Source organism: Jaculus jaculus, chromosome 3 (genome assembly GCF_020740685.1).
Source record: "Jaculus jaculus isolate mJacJac1 chromosome 3, mJacJac1.mat.Y.cur, whole genome shotgun sequence".
Lineage (NCBI taxonomy): Eukaryota > Metazoa > Chordata > Mammalia > Rodentia > Dipodidae > Jaculus > Jaculus jaculus.
The window spans coordinates 114,274,741-114,296,540 of record NC_059104.1 but is presented as its reverse complement, the minus strand read 5'-3'; the positions used below and the strand labels follow the sequence as shown (position 1 = coordinate 114,296,540).

The window sequence follows — 21,800 nt, the reverse complement described above, 5'->3', positions numbered from 1 at the left end:
ATCTGGTCTCACTCTAGCAAATCAATCTGCAGAAAGTCAGGGTAGATAGGACCAAGGGTGTCTGGAGAAAACAGCTGGCTGGGGAGATGAATGCCACAGGTTAGGAAGGACTTTGAAGGCCAAAGTTAATGTGAGAAGTGAAGATACAGTGTGAGAGTCCTCTGCATTATTTCAATGGGTCCTATCCTGGTTAACGCTGGCCACTTTCAGATGAAGCACCACTGCTTGTTACAGCTTCCCTTCCTCTCACTTATTCTCCCACTTTACCAATCATTGGCATTTCTTTCCCATTCTTCCTAAGTATTAGCTCCTCAGTCGTAGACCTTTCCAAATTTTCTGCCTTGACTATATTCTGAAGAATTTTGTTGTAACATAACTTAAAAGCTAAGTAGTCATATAATTCTCTGCATGTAAAGCTCACTCTGGTGTAAATCACATTCAAAAATATTTACTCGTTTACTCCATATGTAGAGTGGAAAGATGGAATAGCCTCTGGTAAGGGAAAGATGGAGGGCAGTATGTAGATATAATCAAGATTTGTATTATAGTGATCTGGAAGCTTGCATGAGTATATTTATGTCTCTTAGATTATTCTCCTGTGATATTTAAGCTCTAAAACACTTGAGAAAAAGTTTTTAAGTTACCAAGTTATCAAAAGTAAAATAACAATCCAAATTGTGTGTCCCCTGTCCCAACCCTTCAGCCCTTCAAGTCCCACTCCCCAGAATAACCTTAAAGGGTTTTTACAACTTCCTCTTCTTATCACTTAACTCCCATTTTCTAAATAGAATGCTTAGGCTATGACTTGATTTTTTTTTTAAAAATTAATGTTATTTATGAGAGAGAGGAGAGAGAATTGGTGCACCGGGGCCTCTAGCTACTGTAATCAAACTCCAGATGCACACACCATCTTGTGCACATATTGTGCATCTGGCTTATGAGGTTTTGGGGAACTGAACCTGGGTCCTTAACTTTTACAGGCAAGCACTTTAACTGCTAAGCCATCTCTCCAGGCCCATGACTTGACTTTTTTATATTAAATGTTATTCATTAATGTCCCTCTATGGAAGAGGAGGATTGAATAGTCATCTCTGCCCTCCATTTTCCTAATTTGGGTTAGCAAAATTTTTATTAAACAATTAATTATTGTTTTTTTAAGAAACTTACTTTTATTTGTTTGAGAGAGAGAGAGAGAGAGAGAGAGAGAGAGAGAGAGAGAGAGAGGGAGAGGAAGGGAGGGAGAGAATAGAAGCACCAGGGCCTTCAGTCTCTGCAAACAAACTCCAGATACATGCACCATGTGCATCTGGCTTATGTGGGTCCTGGAGACTTGAACCTGGGTCTCTTGGCTTTGCAGGCAAGCACCTTAACCACTAAGCATTCTCTCTAGCCCTTAACCATTGTTTTATTTTTTAAAATGCCTACAGAAAATAGTACTCACAAGGAAGCCATATGGTCTACTATGATTATTTCTTTCTTGTCCAACTTTTGTCATCTCTGAAATTGGTAGCTGAATTGATTTTTGTTTTTAGTTGGGAGTCCTATCCTAAGTTTGTCAGTAGAATTCCCAAGCCCTTTTCAAAGTAGACAAACATAAGAAATCTAGAGACACTATTTTTCCTTTTGAAGTCATTTCTTTGAGACACTTATTTTCTTCAATCCAAGTCTATCACAAGCTATTATCTTTCAATTAGAGCATTCTCATGACTCTTTTATATTCCCAGTTCCTGGATTTAATTTCTATCCATTTATTAATTAGTTCTTTTGTTTATCAGAATATAGCTTTAAGAATTTTCTAAAGAAGAATATAAGGAAAATGAAGATTTTGAACATTTTTTTGTGTCTAAGAATGTCCTTTATTTCTTCCTCACACTTAGGTGAGATTGTGGCTAGGCTAAAATAAATTTCCCTCAGAACTTGGAAGGCATTGATTTCCACCATTTAGTGTTGCTTTTGAGAAGGCTTCTATTCTGATTTTGGGTAACATAAAAAATTTGGAAATTCTCTCTTTACCCATTGTGATGGCTTATGTTGATTATCAATGTGACAGGACCTAAAATCACCTAGGAAATGATCCTCTGGGCATGCATGTGAGGGATTATCTGGGTCATGTTAATTGAGGTGGGAATGTCCATCTTAAGTTTGGGTAGCACTATTCCATGGTCTTGTGTTCTGGACTGAATAAAGCAAAGAAAGAGAGGTGAAGCAGCAGTGTTCAGCACTCTCTAGTTCCTGATTTTGGACCCATTGTGACTAGCTGTCTTCCCTGCCATAATGGACCTTAAACTGTAAGCCAAAATAAGCCCTTCCTCCCTAAATTGCTTCTTGTTAGGTATTTGACCAAAGCAATGAGAAAGCAACTAATACACCCAGTTATTATTGAATTTCATAATTATGTCTCTGAGTGTGAGTCTTCTTGTATTAACATTTATAGGCAATACATGGGCCCTTTTTCATGAAACAGATTGGAAGTAAGTTTTCTATATTATTTCCTTACACTTTCTCTTCATCTTTTTCTAGTTCTCTTTCTGGAACATGTACTTATTGAAGCTTTCAGGTTAAGCCTTTTTTGTTTGTTTGGTTGGTTGGTTTTTTGAGATTGGGTTTCACTCTAGCTCAGGCTGACCTGGAATTCACTAAGTAGTCTCATGGTGGCCTCAGACTCATGGTGAGCCTCCCCCTTCTGCCTTCCAAGTGCTGGGATTAAAGGCATTCACCACCACACCCAGCTAAGCTTTTGATTTAAAAAAGTCCTCCAGAGGCTCCCAAGAGCTTATCACTGAAGTAGACCTAAAACAAACCCAACGTGGCTCAGGGAAATTCATGGAAGAGGGGGCGGAAAAATTGTTAGAGCCACACGTTGGGACATTATGCACAGAAACATTGCCTTTTCCCATAACTGATGGCTACCCCCACAATGCATGACCCACAATCCCCATGGGGATAACTGGCACCTTAACAAGGAGGGTCCCTTCAGGGTGGGGGGGCAAGGATGAGGTTAAGGATGGTACCAACATGGGCTGTTTATATACTGAGTATGTACATAACTAATAAAAACAAGTAAAAAAAAAAGTCCTTCATTGTTTTCTACCGACGTTACATTTTGGCTTACCTGTCATTTCCTTCAGCTGTCATGTTTTTAATTTTAAAGAACTCTTTCCAGATCTCTGAATAACATTTTACTGCATTTCTTTATTATGATATTTTTGTACTTAAGGACTTTTTTGGTTTTAAAATATAGTTTTTCTTTGGAGAGTGTTAAAGGTAAGCATACTTTCATTGATTTTCACATTTTCTTTTGCTCCTGGGATTTTCTGTTCCCTCAAACATTTTTCTTTTTTGGTTTTTATTTTTCACATTGTAATCTTTCTTTAAATGCCTAGTGACTTTGAATTATGCAATCTGTTTAAGAAGAGTGAAAAAAAACAAAAGCTGGCTGGAGGCTCTCATGAGCATGAGTGGGTCTGGTGTAGTGGTGGTCTTTCCTGCAGGAGATGGGCTGGGCCCCAAGCATTCCCTGTGCTGTAGTAGAATGAGATCAATTCAATGAGAACAATTCAAAATAGCAGATGGTTACTAAAAACAAAATTTCCCTTTTCCTCATGTAGTCCAAGGTTTCTATAATAACTCTGTATCATAAGGAATGTAGGAAACATCTGCCATCTTACTGTACCCTCTTAGTGCAATGCCTCATGCTATGTGGCTTCTCAAAATGCAACCATTGCATGTATATACAGGCAGCAAGGAGGAAAGAAAAGAGAAGGAAAATTCTTGATTTAAACATTGGTTAATGTGTGTGTGTGTAAGCATGCATGGTGCATGAGTGTAGGTCACACACTAGAGGTATCTGTGCAATTTTCACCTTCTTTGAGATAGGGTTTCTTGCCATGGCTAAAATGTTTCAACCCAGCTGGTCCATGAGCTCCAGATTCTTCTCACTTTGCCTCCCATTGTGAGAGGTATGTTGGGGTTGCAAATGCAGCACTGGTTTCTGTCTGGCTTTATGTAGGTATTGGGAGAATCTAACTTGAGTTGGCAGGCTTTGCAAATATGCCTTTCTTTAACCGCTGAGCTATCTTTTCAGATGCCACCCACACAAAGCCACTTATTTTTTCAGAATGTTTTTAGTTATTTATGAGGGAGGGAGAGAAATAGAGGGAAGGAGGGAGACAATGGGTATACCAAGGCCTCTTGCCACTGCAAAGGATCTCTGGACACATGCATTACTTTTTGTGTCTGACTTTATGTGGGTACTGGGGAATTGAATCTGGGTTCATCAGGCTCTGCAAGGTAGTACCTTTAACTGCTGAGCCAAAACAGGCAATTCTTAATATTGAGAAGCTGTACACAATATTCACTTTATACACTTTGACTATTAAATTAAACATATGGCCACATCTATCTGTAAGCAAGGCCACACAATCTTAGTTGACTGTATTGCTAATCCTAAAGGAACTGGAGTCTCATTGTTGATAGGGAAGTGGAGAAAATGAAGAATGGATGTTAGGGCAGGTAACCAACAGCCCTGCCATGTTGAGGTTTCCCTAGAGTCTATATTTGTAGATGTTTTTCTTGTATTGGTAAGTTCTTCCTGAGAAGAAACTCCTATTTCCCACCCCTTGGTCTCCTAACAACAAAAGAGTGTGTGATATCTCTAGTGAAGACACTCCTATGTCCCACCACCTTGGTCTCCTAACAGCAAAACTGTATATGATATCTTTAGTGTCCTAAACCACATTCCCCTGGCACACTTCTGATTTGTATAATTCACCTTGCTGTGACAAAGTCCAACCCTAAGTGTTCTGGGTCTTTCTGCTTTCAAAAACTGACATCATGGGAAGTTTTAGAAAAATGCTAGTCTGAAATTAACTATTGCTAGAAATGGACAGGCCGTTCTTCTAACACTTGTAACATTGATGTAATGAGCTGGTTATACATCTCTCTCACTTTGTCTAGCACAACACCATGAACTTGAAAGTGATTCACTAATTATTGCTGACTAAGTGATTGAACAAATAAGTGGAATGATAATATATATATATATATATAATATATCCTAGCCTCTGTTTTTTGTTCTTGTGAAATAAGATAAGGTTATTAAGATTTTCTTTTTCTTTTTGGTTTTTTGAGGTTGGGTGTTATTTTAGCCTAAGCTGACCTGGAATTCACTATGCAGTTTCAAAGTGGCCTTGAACTGATAGGAATCTTCCTACTTTAGCCTCTTGAGTGCTGGGATTAAAGGTGTGTGCCACCATGTCCAGCAAAGATAATTTTTGAGGACATGATACATACAAAATATTTCATAAACTGTGACAGCTATTAAAAGTTTAGTATTAGTATAATAATGCTAACAATATAAAAATGGTTGCTAAGATAGTTCATATTCGCTGTTTCTGTACTTCACATGAAGTCTCTGGTGGCATTTTAAGAAATTCTAAATCAGTCATTTAAAATAACAATCTTTATTTTTTAACTCATTGTTCTGTTTTTCACAAACTTTTTTTATTAATTTATTTATTGAGAGAGAGAGAGAGAGAGAGAGAGAGAGAGAGAGCGAGAATGGGCATACCAGGGCTTCAAGACACTGCCTCCAGCCACTGCAAATGAGCTCCAGATGCATATGCCACCTTGTGCATCTAGCTTACATGGGAATTGGGGAATTAATCCTGGGTCCTTTTGGCTTTGCAGGCAAGTGACTTAACTGCTAAGCCATCTCTCGATCTCTGTTCTGTTTTTTAAAAATATTTTTATTTATTTGCAAAAAGAGGGAGGGAGGGAGAGAGAGAGAGAGAGAGAGAGAGAATGAGAATGGTCATGCCATGGCCCATAGCCTCTGCAAACAAACTCCAGATGCATGTGCTACCTTGTGCAACTGCATCTGGGTTTATGTAGGTACTGGGGAATCAAAGCTGGGTCATTATGCTTCACAGACAAATGCCTCAACTGCTGAGTTACCTCCACATCCCTTAATTCATTGTTATGAATTAGGATAAAATGTCACATTAATTATCTGTGGGGTGTACAAATTTTCATGGAGAATGATAACAGAATGTGCTAATGGAAAACATATTTAACAGCTCAGTGTTTATTGTGTTGTAAGCTGTGTGACAGAGATTTTGATGTATGGCTCAGGTATTACGGTTCAATAAGTCCTCAAATTGTCAACAGAAAAAAATCGAATAGCAAATTTATTCACTGAAGCTGCTTAATTTGATGACTTGTATTGAATTTCATGTCCAGTACTGTTCTCTGTGCAGCAAGTGTGCCCACCTATGTATCCCTGGAAAACAAAAGCTGAGGAGCTATAGATCCAGTTCATCCACTTGTTTGTGCTCTATAAGGAGAGAACAGGACTGAAGGAGGAGAGGAAGTGGAATGTCCCCTTGCTGCTGCCCTGGGAAGCTGTCCCATTATCCTTAGCAGGAGCCCCTTACCAATTTTAGGTTGCTTTCTTTTCTTAAGTGCAGATGTCTAGCAAACTGCCACAAACTTAGTGGTTTAGAACAGAAGTTTATTTTTCAGAATACTGGAAGTCAGAAGTCCCAATTCAACAAGATCTCAGGGCCAGGATCTCCTCTCTGGAGGCTGTGGAAGTGAATCTTGCATAGCCTTTTCTTAGTTGCTGCTTTCTGGCAATTCTTGGCATACTTTGACTTGTAGATGTATCACCCCAATCTCTGTCTCTATCTTTGGATGATTTGGATCATCCCCCCACCCCCTGTGTGTCTTTCCTATACCTATAATCATACTCAGGAACTCCTGCATGCTAGGCAAATGTATTGTCACAGAGTTATGTCCCAAGTTCTCTCTGTTTAATAAGGACACACAAATGGGTTTAGGGCCCATTTTTGCCACTTTCACTTAGTTAATGACATCTGCAAAGACCCTGGTTCCAAACATGCTCACATTCATAAGTAGCCTGAGGTTAAGAATTCAACTTATCTTTTTTCTTAGCTGAGGGCAGGCACAATTCAATCCACAATCTATGTTCTCCATATTTCTTTCTAAAGGTAAAAAATAGCATATTCTCTGTAAAAACAAAGGATATTCTCTATTTTGTTTATTACCCTTAAGTGTAACTAAAATCTACTATGAAACTGTATGCAAAAGATGCATTTAGATATGTTAAAAAAAATCTTAGGAATATTTGGAGCCAGGTAAAGAAATAATGAAGCAGGGATTTTTAGAAGTCAGACGATCCAATAAGGAGATAGTGAATATGGAGGTGACACAGGGCTTACTTCCCTTCTTATGATGCATTCACAACCCGAGAGGACTGTGCAAGAGCTTCTGCCAAGAATGGAGCACTGCTAACCCCTGCTCTATGAGACTACTCGCAGTGAGCGCAGCGACAGGACTCGGTGCGCAGTAAAGCACAACCAGGACACGGCGATGAGCATACAACCCGCGCTTCCCCTTCACATTCATAAATGGATGCAAGCACATTTGGTTTTGCTTCAGTTCTATCTACAGTTGAGCCATAAGTTGCTTCTTGCAACTCTAGTGACCCTATGAGCAGTGATGTCATAGGCATAATATCTTGGTCCACTGAAGAAAAGGAATAAGGCTACAAAAGAAGAGAGGATGTGTTGAATTAGTTCATAGAAGATCTCAGATATGTTTGCATAAGCATTCCCACCCCCTGACCCAATATAATATCCAACTGTGCAAAATAAGACAGACTTCTGTGAGAGCACTTGATTACCTGCCTGAGGTCAAAGGTAAGACTCTGTCTCTGAAGACACTACACATTGTCGTCACATAACATGAGAGACCTGGCTGGAATCTGGAAGGAAGCCAGTTCCCAAATGGTCTGTCTCTATAGTGCTGGTAAGTGCTGTCTGAGCTGCTGAGGGAAAATGGCCAACAACATTGTGAGCTGGCAGGGAACACTGCTGTAAGAATGTGATCAGCCTGAGAAGACATACGCACCTGTGCAATTGCGGCACCCAGCATAGGTGGGTAACCAATGGCTTTATGACTGGCTAAGCGATCTGTTCAGTACTGACTGGCTACTGTTGTTACATTTCATAGCCCACAACTCCATGGGGAATACCACCAATCCTGCTGAAGAGGTGTCTCAGTGGAATGGGGGCAAGGAGGAAGGAAACGATGGTTCCAACACATGATGTGTCCATACAAAGTTTCTACTTAATAAAAAAATTACACAAATTTGTTGGTAGGTTTTTTCCTACTTACAATTCTGCATGAAAACTGCATCAACTTTGCATCCTATTCCTGGAAAGGTACTTGAGATGGTTTTGGGATAACCTGGTTCCATAGAGTGCCTTTGGTTGTCATATCTAACAACAAAATGTCACATGATTTATCATAAATGTAGACTTTAGTAACAGTTTTCTTTTAATTATCTATATGTTACAAAGTGCGTTTGTACACATTTTTTCTTTTTCAGTCTTCACAGTGCTTTTTATTGAGACTAGGAATGGCTAATTTCTCTACCTAATGATACATACTCATTTATAAGTATGAGTGTCATTAATTCACTGGACACGAGCTTATATTTTCCAAAGATTTTACTCAATTTGTAAATTAAGTATAACTGTGTTGTATGAGTGTATGTATACATATAAAGGTAAATGATAATCCCATTTAATAAGCATTTTAGCTAGCATATAAAATAATGGGGTCCATTATGACATTCTCATATAGATATGTTGCTGTACTTCACTCATATTCACCTCCCCATTACTGTGCTTTGCCCCCACTCACCACTCCTCTTCCTTCCACACATAGTCTCCCTTCTGCTCCCATGTTTTAGTGGTTTTATGTTGTGCACCAAATTCTACAGGAAATCTGGACAACACTTGAGTATGTCAGAATTCACCTCATCAATAAGAATCAACCAACCTGGTGCATTATGAGTTTGTGAACCATTTCATGTTGCAGAACGTGTTTTAACATTACAGAAATGGAATTCTCAGAAGCCATGTTAACATCATCTTGTGAAAAAGAATCTATCTTCACTCAATCTGTGAAAACCAGCTCGATCTTAACATAACCTTTGGAGGCCTAATTGTTTGTGGTTGGTAGAAACACAGATTTCAACTTCTAATCAAAAAACTGTTCTCCATACCTCCAGAGCTGGTTCTTTACAAAGAAGTAGGTTTTGCCTCCGTAGTATACAGCTGCATCAATTGCTTGGATAGTGCTTGGGAAGCCAAAGTTTGATATATGCTTGGGGTAACCAGGCTGAATGTCATAGCCACTCAGAGCCCAGTATTGGTTACCTGTCAATAATTCCAGTTACACATTAAATAAAGCTCTTCTAGTTGTTCAATATAACACACATCATTCCTTGATCACCATAGAAATGAAAATGCAACACTTATTGAAAGATGAGGATGGCAAAGTGAACTCCTCCCAGACCTTTAAAGACATTCAAACTAACTAACTTTCCTTCCTTCCTTCTTTTTCTCTTTCTTTCTTTTTCTTTCTTTCTTTCTTTTGTTGTTGCTGTTTTGTTGTTTTGAGGTAGAGTCTCACTCTAGCCCAGGCTGACTTGGAATTGGAATGCACTATGTAGTCTCAGGAAGGCCTCACACTCATGGCAATCATCCTACCTCTGTCTTCTGAGTGCTGGGATTAAAGGCATGTGCCACCACACCCAGCTACATTCAAACATCTTAAGACTGTCATTCAAAGCTCCACAATCACATGCTGTATCTAATGTGGCTTCTGTACAGAAAGTAGATGATAGTTTTGAGAACATTTAGTGAATTGTATCAATGGCAACAGAGGCAACATACTGAACATGCCCATCTAATGTGGTCTTTTCATTTGTGCATAAGAATATTGACAACTATTGAGAATATAGCCAGTTAAACTCATCCCGAAGTTAGTGATTGCAATGGGATCTGACAAGAGCTTGGCTAGCACCAAGCTTTCCTAGACACCCCTCTCCTAAATCTGCACAAGGCTATAGACAAGTACTGGCCTTGTCTTCAGGAAGAACAAAAATAAGAAGGTTAGGAAATCACCTTTAAATAGGAAAACCAAGTCTCTATCAATGTCTTCATATGCAGCCTGAATGCCACTGGGCAGGGCTGGCCAGAATAGAGAGATAAAGTTGAGGTCGACTTGATGCAGCTGAGGATGGCGTCTCCAGAAGTACCTAGCAGAACACAAGGAAACACACACACACACACACACACACACACACACATAGAAACATTTTGTGGTTCTGGGATAAACTGGTTGTTGTAAGATTGCTGCAGTATATATCAATAAAATGTCTGCAGGATCAAGCACAATGACACATACAGGGCCCTGGTTTATAATGACACTGTCCATCTGGAGTGCACTTTGCAGTTTTTAGAGGTTGGCACAGGCATGATATTCTTTGTTCTCATTTGGAATCATCTTCTCGCAACACACTGACACATCTTACTTGGACAGGATCATTATTGTACCTACTAAATGATAAGAATGGATAGCCACTGATGAAAGCAACAGTACCCAAATAGCCTGGGGTTCCACTAGCAGAATGCAAAAACAAAAAAAAATTGCCTCACAGTGAGGCAAGTCATCTGACTGAACGTTCCATTTTCCACTGGCTGTTTTGTGATGGTAGATGGAACTAAATGACGTTTTAGGATTACCTAAACTTATGGAATCCCTATATCTGTTTATATCACCACAAATATTTAAATGCTTATGGATATTTTAGTTCTGCTTTTTTTTCTTTTCTTGGGTGTTTTGAGATACCTAGAAAGTTCTAAAAATTCCAGTGAGCTATCTGTGTATAGAATAAAAGGAAAAAATGAAGAATGTATAACTTAACTAGAATCCAGTTTTAATGCACAGCAAAAAGAGAAGTAAAGGGAAGGAATGGTTTAGTTTTATACTTGTCTTTAAAGAAGTATATCTCTCCACGGAGTGTGGTGATGGCATCAAATGTCAGGTGGGGGTCGCAGGCTGTCGGTGTGCTTGGCCCAGTAGGTTGGATAGGGCTGTTTGAGGGTCCTGGGAAACAAAGGCATTGCATGATCATAAACCCAGAGTGACTCTTGGTGCAGTCATATACTTCTTAGGAAGGCAGAGTGGCTTCCCGTGAAGAGAACAGCTACCAGACTAATTGACCAGGTTTGCAGTCACTGTACATGTGATCCTCTTAATGCTTTTGTTTGCATAATAAAAGTAATGATTGTTTTCCCCATCTGTTCATGGCTCAGTGAGAGTGCAGGAATTTGAATTCTATGCTCCCTTTAAAATTCTAATATTTGCATGTGTGTACAGACATGTTCATATATGTTTGGGTACATATGTGTGGGTATACATATGTGTACACGGAGGTGACAGGGCAACATCCAGTGTTATCTTTAAGAATGCTGTTAAACTCTTTTTCAAAGAAGGTCTCTCACTGACCTGGAGCTGACCAATTAGGATAGACTAACTAGCCAATAAGTTCTAGGGATCCTTCTACCTCTGCCTTCCCAGCTTTGGGATAATAGGCACGTGCTGCCACACCTGGCATTTTATGTGGGTCCTAGGGGTCAAACTCAGGTCCTCAGGCTGCATGGCAAGCACTTTACCCACGCAGCTATCTCCTTGGCCCATTCCCTTTCAAATTCTAATTCCACACTTCTTGTTTCCTCTTCTCCCCTGTTTTGTCATTTAGGACCCACTTCTTCCCTCATCAAAACTCAAATTCAAGAAAGGAATCTGATATTAATCTTTCATCCTGCAACATAAATATAAGTTGGTGTCCTTTCTAAAAGAATTTACATCTTGGCTGTGTTTAGTGACACATGCTTTGCAATCTCAGGACTGTGGCGGCAGAGGCAGGTGAATTGTAGGTTTGAGATCAGCCTGAGCTGCATAGTGAATAAGTAAGTAAATAAAGTAAGACTAAAAAAAATTTATCTTAATATGCTTTGATATTGTAGAAGGAAAGTCTATAGTGACCATTACTAGAGAGTTCAGCAAATTTAAAGCATTACTGAGCAAAATAAATAGCTGTTTTGGGGTGGGGAGATAAGGGAACACAGTTAGTTAGAGTAAGGATCCTTATTCTTAGAAAAATCTTTTATGATGAACCACATCCATAGTTGTGGTACCTTGACACTCTTGATTGTAAAAGGCTACCCTACCCAGAGAAGGGAAAGCACTTTTAACCAGCAGGAGAGCAAAAGGGAGGAGAGGTGCTATGGTCTTACCTGGACATCAGTTCTGCAGACCAAAGGCTCATGTAACTTCCCAGAAAACTATCTGCTATATGTTTTTTAAAAAATTTTTAAAGTACTTTATTTATTTGCAAGAAGAGAGATACAAAAGTGAGGAGAGAGAGAGAGAGAGAGAGAGAGAGAGAGAGAGAGAGAGAGAACAGAAACACCTGGACATCTAGCCACTGCAAATGAATTCCAGATGCACGTGCTACTTGCTGCATCTGGCTTTATGTGGGCACTGAGGAATCAAACCAGAGTCATTAGTCTTTGCAGGCAAGTGCTTTAACCATTGAGGCATCCCTCTATTCCTAAAATGATTTTTTCTCCAGTCTCTACTTCTATTCTTATACTCCCATAGGCAACTATATCAACATATTCACTAAGTCTTTTTGTTTGCATGTTTCTTGAACACTCCTTGCTTTGTCTATATACATTTTCAACTTATATAGAGTCATATGTTGTATAGTTTAACTTATAAAAAGGATAATATAAATCATTCTGGTGCTTATTCACAAAGTATAAAGCTTTAGAGACCCATTTTATGTTGTTTCCATATGTATATTTAATCCTGTTCTGATGGCTGCATGTTTTCCATGGTGTGCATCCCCCAAAGCTCAACTTGATGTCTTCTACCTAGAGATTTCCTTAGTGGCCCCTCTTTCTATACCACAAATAAGACTTTACTGAACATCCAACACTTTCATTATACATGTCCCCTTATTGACCTATGTGAGCATTTCTTTAATAATAAATGCATTGAGGAGGATGGTTGTTATATAAAAAAAGGGATGGGGATGTCTTTTTAGAATTTTTGAAATTGGGAAGCATAAAAAAGTGGAAGTCCCCATCATTCAGAGATAATGGCTGGAAATGTGATACATTTTTCCCTAACAGATCTCCCTCTCTCCTTCATTCCCTCTCTCCCTCCCTCTCTCTCTGCCTCCCTCTCTCCCTCCTTTCCTTCATATCTTCTCTCCTTTCTTCTTTCCTTCTTTCTCTTTTCTTCAGAAAAGGTCTTACTTATGTGAGGATGGCCTCAAACTCCTCCTTCTCCTGCTTTAGCCTTCTGCATGCTAGAATTACAGGCAACCACCACCAAGCTTGTCCTCCAACCTTTCCTTTAAGGCAGTAAAATGAGTAACTAAAAACCAACCTGCAAAGCAAGCATATTAGACGCTCAGCTCCATAGGCCTTTCTTGTTGACAATATATTATGGTGACTTTCAGAGATCATTTTGAACTTCTTTATGCACAGACTCCATAGAAGTCTGAATGTTCTTCAGATGACCTTACCATAGATATTCTGAATGCCATTGATGTCATCTTGAGGGAGTGAGTAGGTGCTGGGTTCCCTGAAAGCATAGTTGGGATACATCAAGGCACCAGGATCAGTTGAATGAGAGAGTCCCAAGGAATGGCCAAATTCATGAGCAGCCACAAGAAACAAGTTGTAATCTAAAATGTAAGAATGTGCAGTGAGTGGCTCCAAGTGGACCCAAGGGTGGTAGAAATGTGATCTCAAAATTCAGACTTGACTCAATGTCAAGGGGAAACAACTTTTACATTTTCTCTTTAGGCACCTAAAGAATGGCACTTGGAGGCATCAAGGTAGGAGTCATGAACTTCTTCTCACATCTAGAACCCCCCCCCCCCGCCAATCTGCCTTTATTCTGATTCTCATATTTTATGGATGTGAACTTGAAGCCTTGAGAAATGCTGGCAGAACTATGTATCTCATGATAGGAACCCTTCTCCCCTGGTGCTCCCATGTCCTTTCCAGTGTTTCTGAGACTCAGTCTCATTAGTAAAGACTCAGTGAAAGGCTGGTTAGAAAGAGCCTGTCCCTCAGTGAGGAACCCTCAGATGTAGGGCTGACTCACAAGACTCCCTAGCAGCCCATGGGCTAGCATGGCTCTCCCTTCCTTCCATCCTCTCCAGCAGCTCTAGGGAGCAGAGGCAAACCTTGTTCACTTTGCCTACTTTGTAATTTCCTACATTATAGACAGTTCACAATCTAGGTATAATGGCAAGACATGTGTCCTTCCTACAGGGTTCAACTTTCTGCTATAAACATTCTAGTAAAGTTCTACCCAGGCTTCAAAACCTACTTTCTTATCATATTCTTCTATTCAGGCAGCCAGTGGGGCATTTCAAGAAACCTCACTGGATGCTCCACATACTGTACAAGGGGCTGGTGGTATTTTCTACTCTCCAGACGTGCATAACCTACAGGGGGAGATAGGTATGCGAGTAACTCAAACACACAGGAGAAAAGACAAGAATAGTCAGGAAGGAGATACAAAGGCTGAGGCTGCCAGGAATCTTGGAGAAAAGCCTCATTTCCAGCAGAAGATAAGGTAGAATATGTTTTTTAAACATTTATTTTATTTATTTATTTATTTATGAGACAGAGACAGAGAGAGAGAGAGAGAGAGAGAGAGAGAGAGAGAGAGAGAGAGAGAGAGAGAGAGAGAGAGAGAGAGAGAATGGGAGTAAGAGGGCCTCCAGCCACTGCAAACAAACTCCAGATGCATGTGCTTCCTTATGTATCTTGTTTACGTGGGTCCTGGGGAATCCAACCTGGGTCCTTTGGCTTTGCAGGCAAGTGACTTAATCACTAGGTCATCTCTCTAGCCAAGAATATGGCTTTGAACATAGCATGGACAGGCAAGAGAGATTTGGAAAGGTGAGTTTTGAGGTATGGGAAGGACATTTCAGGAAGAGGAAGTCATGCGAGCACATGCAGGGGAGAGAGAAAGGTCAGGTTGTGACCTAGCAGCAGTCAACGCAGTGGCTGGTGTCTGTGAAATAGAAAGATAAGCCAAGAAGGACGAGAGTGGAAAATCACCAAGAGCCTTCAACACCACGTGAAGGTCTTTGGATATGATTTGTTGCAGACTGCAAATAATGACACTTATCACGAGAGTGAGATGATCCAAGAAAGACAAACTTTGCTACAATAGGAAAATGAGAGCAAGTGAATGAGAGAGAGAGAGAGAGAGAGAGAGAGAGAGAGAGGGAGGGAGAAAGTGACCAGAAACTGGAGGGGGAGCGTCCAAAGAGCAATCTGGATCATTTAGCACAGGTGAGAAGTGATGATCACCTAAATGAATAGTGAGGACTATGGGAAAACAACCATGGAAAGTGTTACTAGTGCTCTTTTTCTGGCACATACAGCTCCTAGCAAGGGACTGAGTAGGCACTCATAACACAAGTTGAGCAAATGCTGAGAATTGTATGTGCTGAGCAAAGTAGCAGTGACTTTCCTATTATCTTCTGAAAAGTGTTCTCTGGCGTATGACCCATGGTCAAGGACCCTGTGGTCTGGTTATACCTGACCTCAGCTCCTTTATTCCCTCAAGCAGCCGAGCCCAATTGCTACAGGGCTCCTAGCAAGTGTGTTCTGCCACACAGAAGCACACACTGAAAGGGGCTTCGTGGATGAAGTAACTGGAGAAGTGAGTGTAGCTGCTCTTTTCCAATCATGACCATTGTCCATATGAAACCAATTATTTTAAAAGTCTCCAAAAATTTGAAGAACAATCCTTCTCAAAACATATTTCAGAATATTTTAAACAAAGAGAGATATGACCTAAATCAGTGGTCAGCAAACATTTCAGGCTTTCGGAGCCAAATAGTCTCTGTTGCAACTACTCAGATCTGCCAGTGAAGAGTGAAACCAGCCTCAGATGATGCATAACCGAGTGAGGATGGCCTCCCACAGTATAACTTTTTTTTTGTTTGTTTGTTTTGTAAAAAGAGGGCCAGGGAAGATTGGATATGGCTTGTAGTTTTGGGCCCCTGCTTCCTATTGTTTGAATGTCAGAAATCATCTTTTAGAAAATTAATCTCTAATGATACAGTGTCGGGAGCTGGGTCCTAATAAGAAGTGCTTAGATTAATGTTATAAAAGGTTTAAACTTCTATATTCATTCTCTTTTATTCTCTCTCACTGTCTGCCTCTGTCTTTCAATAATACAACAAGGAAGACCCCCATCATGGGTCACAAACATGATTGTGAACTTCCCAGGCTTTAAAACAGTTGAAAAATAAACTTTAATTCTTAATAATTACTCAGCATATTAGTTACCTTATTTATTGATGTGATCAAATATCACTGAGGGGAGGAAGGATTTATTCTGGTCTACAGTTTGAGGAGACAGCCCATCATGGTGAGTAAGGCATAGGAGGCAGGAGCAGGCAGATGGCTGGTCACATTGTATTCATAGTCAGGAAGCAGAGGATCAAAAGGAAGTGGAGGCTGGGGCCCACCACTTGTGACTCACTTCCTCCAGCAAGATCCCACCTCCTAAAGTTTCCTGTACCTCATGGGTGGGAACCACCAGGTGGGGACCGAGCATTCAAATGCATGAGCATATGTGGGACAATTTACGCTCAAACCTCAACACTTGCTTTCAGTTTTCCTGTAATAGTAGCACATGCAGACTTTTCCACTGCTTTGGAAAATATGCTCAGTAATTAGCTTCTGGATATTTAAAAAATATAAATTGACTCACTGTTAAAAACTATAACCTTAAATGATCTATTTGTATGTTTGATATATTACAATGTCTTAGGTGGGATGTATATGCATGCACATGCTGATTCCAGTGTGGAAAGATGAATTCTGAAATTGCATGTGGACCTAACCTTGGTTAACTTACTGTTGAAATCTTGAGTCCATGTTTCTTCTGAGTCAAAGTGAGCATCTCCTCCAATGCCCTGGCCTGGTTGAAAGGCATGAGCAAGGACTCCATTGGGTCCATCAAATGGGGAATTGTCACCATGGTCTGAAATTAGAGAACTTGTGGTTGGGCCTTGCCCAGTCTCAGGTAAGCCACAGAAAGCAGAGCTGTGTGGCTGCTTTGAGCCTACCTCTTGGAACAAAAGCAATATTGATGTCTGCTTCTCCCTGTGAGATCTTGGTGAAGGTTAGGGGTGATGCCACACTCCAGACGTGAAAGGCTTTCTCAATGGCTGTTTCCACTGCAGCCCTCGACATCTGTGGGGTATGGTTTATAATCCTTGAAAATAAGAAGGTGTGTTAAGGGTTTGTTATTGTTTAAAGCAGACTTCTAATAGCAGAGTGAATCACTCTATTTTGGAGTAAGCCGCTTATGTGATGGGCTACTGTTGGAAAGGACATCAGGAGAGGTGTAAGTTCCAGTGTTGAATTCACACCATACTCTGGGCACCTTATTATATTATTTTAAACCTCAGGGTCCTTACTCACAAAATGAACCTAATAAAATATGATCCCCTTCACCCCCAAGGAGTTGCTTGGGAATTAAATGCACACGAAGCATTTAGTTTCTAACTTTCCAAATAATGTTTCACATATATTGGTTATTATCATTGTCATTTCCAATATATATGGAAGGTAGCCTAGATTCTAAAGTGAGTGTCTAGGGACAGTCTCATATGGCCAATAGTCTCTTTAGATAGCTGAAGAGGAAAGACAACATGGTAAACTGTAGAACTGAAAGAACCTGTACTCTTTCATTCTCTTACCCGTTACATACTTTACTCATTCGGTATTCACACTCACTCACACTCTGCAGGAATATTTGTCCATTTTTTCCCCTGGTGGATCCCAGGTCCTGGAACAGTATCTAATATACCAGAAGATCTCAGTCACTACATACTGAGTGAATGAATTCTGAAACTCTAGTAATACCACCTGTAGGTCAAGTTCGTGTTTTTCCACTTGGGGTTTCCTGGGGTTAACGTGAAATCACCATTATCAGGCACTCCACAGCGTGGCTTTCTCATCATCTCCAGAGTTTCTGCATCTGGCTTCCCTGTCACACGCAACCCAAAAAATCGTTGCATTTCTTTAAGCTTTTCAACAATCACATTAGTATTGCTCTTCTGTGAAGATTGATACTGGTTGCTTGCTAAGTGGTAGAACTTTCTCAGGTAATTCTGTTTAAAATAAGCACATATGTTTATACATAAAATAGGTATCTCACTTGCAAAATACTACCATAGCTAGGATTAGATTTTTTTTTTTTTTTTTTTTTTTTTTTTTTTGGTTTTTTGAGGTAGGTTCTCATTCTAGCCCAGGCTGACCTGGAATTCACTTTGTCTTCTCAGGGTAGCCTCAAACTCACAGCAATCCTCCTACCTCTGCCTCCCGAGTGCTGGGATTAAAGGCATTTGCCACCATGCCTGGCCAGCTTTTTTGCATGTGTATATATGTGTGTTGTGTCTGCATATGTATAGGCATATGTTTAGGCACATATATACATATGTGCTTATGGCAGGGGGCAGAAGTTGACCTTGGATATCTTCCTCTGTCATGATCTATATTATTTCACAGAGGTATGGTCTTTTGCTTGAGCTCAGACTTGCTGATTTGGTTTGCCAAGCTAGCCCTCTTTTCCTGGAGGTTTAACTCCTAAATTATGGTACTATAGTCAGGCCATGCCCATCAACCATTTATGTGGGTGCTGGGGATCTGAATTCTAGTCTTATGCTTACAGCATAAACTCTTTACCAACTAAGCCATATTCCTAGCACCCAAGATCATTTTTTAATTTTTTAAACCTCTGTTAGTTTTATCACAGCAGATTTTTTTTAATCCTTTTTTTTTGTTTGCTTGTTTTACTACTTGAGAGCATGTTTAATTAGCCTCATGAAGAAATGTATGCACCAAGAAACAGGAAACTTGCCAAATGACAGTTCAGGTCCTAATTCAACATAAAACTTCTCAAATGAGAAATGATTGTTTCAATAAAAGAACTCCATATATGCTTTGGGGTGATTGCCACATCATTGATATTAGCCTTTTAGTCATGAAGATAAGACTTTGCAAGGGCCAGTCTCCATTCAGTAGTCACTTTCCTTGAGGAGTGTTAACAAGGCCGGCCAATTGTGTAAATGGATACCCAGCACTTAACGTGTGACACTGGACAAAGCTTACACTTTGGAATCAAAAGATTTGGATAAGTCTTAGCTGTACCATAGGTTAATGCTGAGTAAATGATACACCATTTGACTGATTTGAAGTTTACTTTTGTCTCTAAAATGGGAAGAAATGGTATTCCCCTCATTGTCAAGTGCTTAGCAGAGAACCTGGTACAGAATGAAATGCACTCTAGATATTAGCTTGTATTTCCATCACAACATACCAAGAACAAAGAGCAACAACAAGCCAACAAGAATGTCTTTCTAAGATTACAATACTAAGAAAGTTGTGCATAATACTTGTGTGATAACATTTTAAAAAATCTGTCCTGACAATGGTACCACAAAATTCTACATCCTAAAAAGCAGACCAAAAGGTTGAACCTTCACTAGGTCCTTTGAGGGAACACCTGAGCCACAAGGCCCTATAGAGGGTACGATGAAGACTGACCTTAATCTTCTACTGCTTCTCTCTCTCTCTCTTTTCTTTAACTCTTTTATATTACTTATCTTTTTCTTCCTTCTCTTCGTGGGCACTGACCTGTAACTCCCAGTACCAGTAGGTGGCTGTCATCCACAATGAGTTTTTGATCAGAGAGACCTACAAGGTTTCCTAAAAGAATGACAGATTTCTGTCAGAGAACTTGATGACCCACCAAAAGTTAGTGGTAAGACCCTGCTGAAGACATCATATGCTGTAGGTGTGTAACATGGAGTGATATGGCTGGAAGCTGGAAGAGAGTAAGTCCCCAGACAGCGTGTCTAGTGCCAGAAGGTGCTACATGGTGACTGGGGAAAAATGCCCAATATTTGTCCAAGCAACTCATGGTATACCCTACTTAGCAGCAAATAACCTGTCATGATGCTCACACAAGTACAATAGTGGCTCATAGCCATGATGGGAAGCCAACTGCTCTTGATTTGGCTAACAGATCCACTCAGTGGAACAGAACCCATAGCTGGAGATGGGAAACAAGTCAGAACCATATCCAAAAATGAGGCTGCTCTCCATTATCAAACTACCACCAATTGTGGGATACAAGAGGGCCCATACCTATTAAATTCTCTCTAAAAAGTAATGGTAATCCCATTTATCTGGTGCTAACTCTACTTCCACTGGAGAATCTGCTTCTCTTTTTCATACAAACACAGATCCTAAGGAAAGAACCACCCCATCATGCCTCAAAAGGGCCCCAGCAGAAACTAAGAATAATTGGTGAAATAAGCAAGAGTGCTGTTTTCTTGGTGAACCTGGTACCAGCACAAGGGTGAAGGAGATCGACACAGAGAACAATCAACCTCTACCAAATCAGATATCCAGAGACACAGAGGCTCCCAAGACCTCATCACTGAAACAGACCTAAAATGAACCCAACATGGCTCAGGGAAATTTGCAGAAGAGGGGGCAGAAAGAATGTCAGAGCCATACATTGGGTCAATACACACAGAAACATTGCCTCCTACCCATAACTGATGGCTAACCCTACAATGCATGACCCATATGCCCCAAGAAGGAGGGTCCATGTGGAGAGGGGAGGACAGGGAGGAGGCTAACAATGGTACCAACTTGACTGTATTCATTGAGTACAAAACTAAAAAAAAAAATTGTTAAAAAATAAACAAATACCCCCCAAAAAAAATCTGTCCTGAATTTTTATGCTGTAAGGCAATGGAGAAATTGTACTGGCTTGCTTTCCCAATGTATCTAAGAGCTAATAAACAGGGCTGGGAAATCTGGTTACACAATGTACTAATTTTTGATTCATTATAATATTCCATCTTCACACTATCTTTTACATGTGGTGTTTTTGGCTGCCAATAAACATTCATGCAGGGAAGAGCAGACACAGGGCAGTTGCTCTATTTATTTTTCCTTCCTTTGTTAGTGTTGGGGACCAGGACTTGTGCTGGTAGCCAGCATTCCACTTGACCACTGAGTTGCACCTTCAACCAGCACACTATAACTAGATTTGCAGGTTTACAGGGAAAGAAAAATCTTAGGTAAGAAAGAAAATCATTTACATTTATAATTGAAACCATTCATTCTCAAAGGATTCCCAGCAGGAGCCAGCCCTACATCAGCATTTCCCCAGGCTTTAAAAGAGTCCAGCTTGTTCTTAGATCTAAATTTTTGAGAGCCTGGCTTCAATCAGCTTGGAACCCTCCAAGCCACTGAAAGAAGATATGGACCCTCAGAAAAACAATCTAGATAACCTCTTTTAGCTGTTTAGACTAATAAGAGAAAATGAATCTCCTCAATTCCTAGTCATCAACAAATCAGCCACCACCTAAAATGACACTTGATTTACCTCAACAATTTTTGCATTTTCATCCTCCACATGTTCTGAATGTACTGGAGAGCCCTTAGCAAGCTGTGTGTGAAGTAAGAACAGAAATGGAAGTATCTTCAGTCCAAGCATGACCTTCGCTTCCAACCAAGCCTCTCCTAGCCTTCCTCTCTGCCTGTCTCGGCCGGCTCCTTCTGATGGAGCCCCGAAGTTCACAGCATCGCCTACCAATCCCTGCTCTCTCTTGATTATTATAAAGCCATGTCTGAAGCAATTGCTGCATCAGGATTATGAAGCAATATAGGCTAATTACATTATGACAGTTATGCAATTTTAAAATGTGATTTAGTACACAAAACTGGGGAAGTCCTACAAGAATCTAAAAAGAGCACATTTTGCTACTGTTGGTTTTAAGTTTG

At 40.1% G+C, this 21,800-nt stretch overlaps 1 protein-coding gene across 1 annotated transcript; it reads right to left on the bottom strand.

The window, feature by feature from the left end:
- Positions 1–7,463: 7,463 nt before the first annotated feature.
- Mmp8 (matrix metallopeptidase 8) lies at positions 7,464–21,513 on the bottom strand. Its single transcript, XM_004661905.2, has 10 exons — positions 21,403–21,513; positions 17,865–18,109; positions 17,060–17,208; positions 16,849–16,974; positions 13,478–13,639; positions 10,866–10,983; positions 9,999–10,132; positions 9,095–9,248; positions 8,200–8,303; positions 7,464–7,567 (listed from the first exon to the last, which is right to left on the bottom strand). The coding sequence occupies exons 1-10, from the start codon at positions 21,511–21,513 to the stop codon at positions 7,464–7,466; spliced, it is 1,407 nt and encodes a 468-aa protein (XP_004661962.2).
- Between the last annotated feature and the right edge of the window lie 287 nt (positions 21,514–21,800).

Coding starts and splice junctions, on each gene's coding strand:
- Mmp8 (XM_004661905.2), bottom strand. CDS start 21,513: ATGCTTGGACTGAAGATACTTCCATTTCTGTTCTTACTTCACACACAG. Junction 10,984..13,477: donor TGGCATTCAGAATATCTATG/GTAAGGTCATCT, acceptor TTTGTTTCCCAG/GACCCTCAAACAGCCCTATC. Junction 7,568..8,199: donor TGCAGTTTTCATGCAGAATT/GTAAGTAGGAAA, acceptor CTTCTTTTGTAG/CCTTATTCCTTTTCTTCAGT.